Below are 2,547 nucleotides of genomic sequence, written 5' to 3'. Positions count from 1 at the left end.
GGCGTTAATATTATAATGAGATCCCTTTGCCACGTCACCAAGTGAGCAAAATCAAACGCGCTCGTTTTCTCAGACGCTTGCAGAAAAAGGCTTACCAAAACAAAGTGATTGGGTTAATCTTTTTCACGTTTCCTTGGTTGGTAGATGCACCAGGGACCTGATTAAAGCACTTAAAACCTGGAAAAGTCAGATTTTCATGATATGTCACCTTTAAGTTACATTTTAAATGACAAGGGATCAACTTATAATCATGTTTATATTAATAACCCCGTGAACTTATTCTCTCAAATGGCCTGGGTATGCAGAGCATTCGCAGCTTATATGGACGGAACGCCACTGGTGTAGTGTTTCTTAACAAAGTGACCACCTACTGGCCTAGCATGAATAATACTGTGTTTTTAGTTATTTTCAAGCATCTGTGTGAACGGGGATCATCGGGGATCATCAATGTTGTCGTCTGTATGCAGAATTTTTCAAAAAGTCAAAGGAAACACTTTTCAGTTTTAAGTACAGTGATCATTGTCACGAAAACATACCCTTAATGTCCAAGTCCATGCAATCAAAAAATATGAAACCAAATTTAAATAAAATAATTTGGTAGAACATCACTGCAAAAGATACAAGAAAATATAACCCAGACTGTTTAAAGACTGTTTGCTGAAAATTCTGTCATTTACTCACTCTCAAGTTGTTTCAAACCTGTGTGAATTTCTTTCTTCTGCTGAACACAAAAGAAAATATTTTAAAGAATGTTGGTAACAGTTGACTGTATCCATTTCAGTCAGTTGTATCCATTTTTCAATACTATGGAGGTCAATGGCTACTGCCAACTGTTTGTTTCCCAGCCTTCTTCAAAATAGTATCTTTTGTGTTCAACAGAAGAAACTAACTCGCACAGGTTTGGAACAAATTGAGGGAGAGTAAATGACAAAAGTTTTTTTTTTTTGGGGGGGGTGAACTATCCCTTTAAATAAGGATTCACATACAACAAGGATAATGGTTTTTGCTGTCAAAAATGCGTTTTGTGCAGTTATTTATTGATTTATTGGATGCTGACAAAATTTAGAAACCAAACACTTACACAGTTGTACTTATATTTACAGCTGATAGTAATACAAATATTTTTCTCCACTTTTGTACAATAAACATTTTGATACTTTGAGTTGTCCAAAGTAAATTTGGGTCCTGAAGTAAGACCTGCTGAAAACCACTGATTTTGCACAACATATGGAGGTTTTTTTTTTTTTTTGTCTCTTTTTCAGATGGTACAGAGTCGGCTTTAGAGTTTGAGTTTGACTCTACACTTGCAGTTTTGACTCTACGTAAGCCAGGGGTCAACGCAGCGGCAGACTGGACCGTAGTCTTGCGGTAACACAAGGATGACATGCAAACAACAGAGAAAAGATCAGCACTTAATATCACATGACCAGACACAAACAATACAAAATGAGAGACCAAACTGCGAATGGGAACATGCATAGAAGAATTGAGAAATCAGATGTTTTTAAGACCATATTTGTATGTGTTGAGATAAATATGAATGCAAAGAAATTTTGCGAAGCCATCAGTGAAGTACAGAACCAGTATATTAAGAGAGGTGTTTGATGAGATTAAAGACTGGCATTTAACATTCATATTAACAAACTAATAACTGGTTGAAAGTTAAAACAAAAATATAGATTATGTCGATTATAGACTTAGATTTTTTTTTTTCTGTCTCAGGTCATGAAGTGTTTTGGCATTAAAAATAAATGTTAACATTCAGAAATGAAAAATCATGTGCACTGGGATATTTTATTTTATTTTTCACTGGGCAATAGTTTGTTAAAATTAAAAAAGTTGAAATTATGAATAGTCAAAATATTTAATATTTTGACATTAAAGAACAACACATCCTGATTAATGGGTGAATCTTATGAAACAAGTATTTCACTTGTCAATCTAAAGAAATAAGTAATATTTTATTAAATATTAATAAATATACTTCAGGACCATTGTTTAAATGGATTAGCTCATTTAAAACCAAATTCTCATTTGGATAGGAATTGTGACATTTTTTGAGACCCTATTAAATGGACTATAAGGAACCATTTCCAAAAACTAAATGACCAATGAAAAATAAATGATTTTAGTTTGTAATATTTTAAAATGTATTAATAGATGTGTGTTATCATTTATACCTTTGTTTACTAGAGCACAGAAGCCATCAATGAAGTATTTAGTAGTAAGGTTTTGTTTTTAGAATTGTAAGAGAATAATAAGATAGAAACAGGCCTTAGGAAGGGTCTTTGAGGCTGTTGTTTGAAAGAGACTGATGGGTTTGAGCAGCACAGAAACCTTAAGATAAGCAAACAACTCTTTTAAAAAAAAAAAAAAAAAAAAAAAATGATTTCAGATGTTCTAGTTATCCTCGGCTCTTAAATGTATACATTACTCTTTGTGGGTGCATATCTGTTCAAATTTATATAAATTAACAGTAACTCCCGCTTGGTTTATTTATTTATTAAAATCTAATGCTAATCTATTTCTGTTCAGTGTTTTAAGTGC

At 32.7% G+C, this 2,547-nt stretch overlaps 1 protein-coding gene across 1 annotated transcript in view; it reads left to right on the top strand.

Moving 5' to 3' along the window:
* Positions 1-1,717, top strand: part of LOC107740022 (neutral alpha-glucosidase AB-like) — a 25,167-nt gene extending 23,450 nt beyond the window's left edge. The window contains exon 19 of the mRNA XM_016552292.1: positions 1,263-1,717. Within this exon, the coding sequence (XP_016407778.1) occupies positions 1,263-1,372 (110 nt within the window). The 3' untranslated portion in view covers positions 1,373-1,717. The remainder of the gene's footprint in view (positions 1-1,262) is intronic.
* The last annotated feature ends 830 nt before the right edge of the window (positions 1,718-2,547 follow it).

Source organism: Sinocyclocheilus rhinocerous, unplaced genomic scaffold (genome assembly GCF_001515625.1).
Source record: "Sinocyclocheilus rhinocerous isolate Xijiao unplaced genomic scaffold, SAMN03320098_v1.1 scaffold285, whole genome shotgun sequence".
Classification (NCBI taxonomy): domain Eukaryota; kingdom Metazoa; phylum Chordata; class Actinopteri; order Cypriniformes; family Cyprinidae; genus Sinocyclocheilus; species Sinocyclocheilus rhinocerous.
The sequence above is the reverse complement of the archived record's forward strand: the minus strand, read 5'-3'. Positions and strand labels throughout refer to the sequence as shown.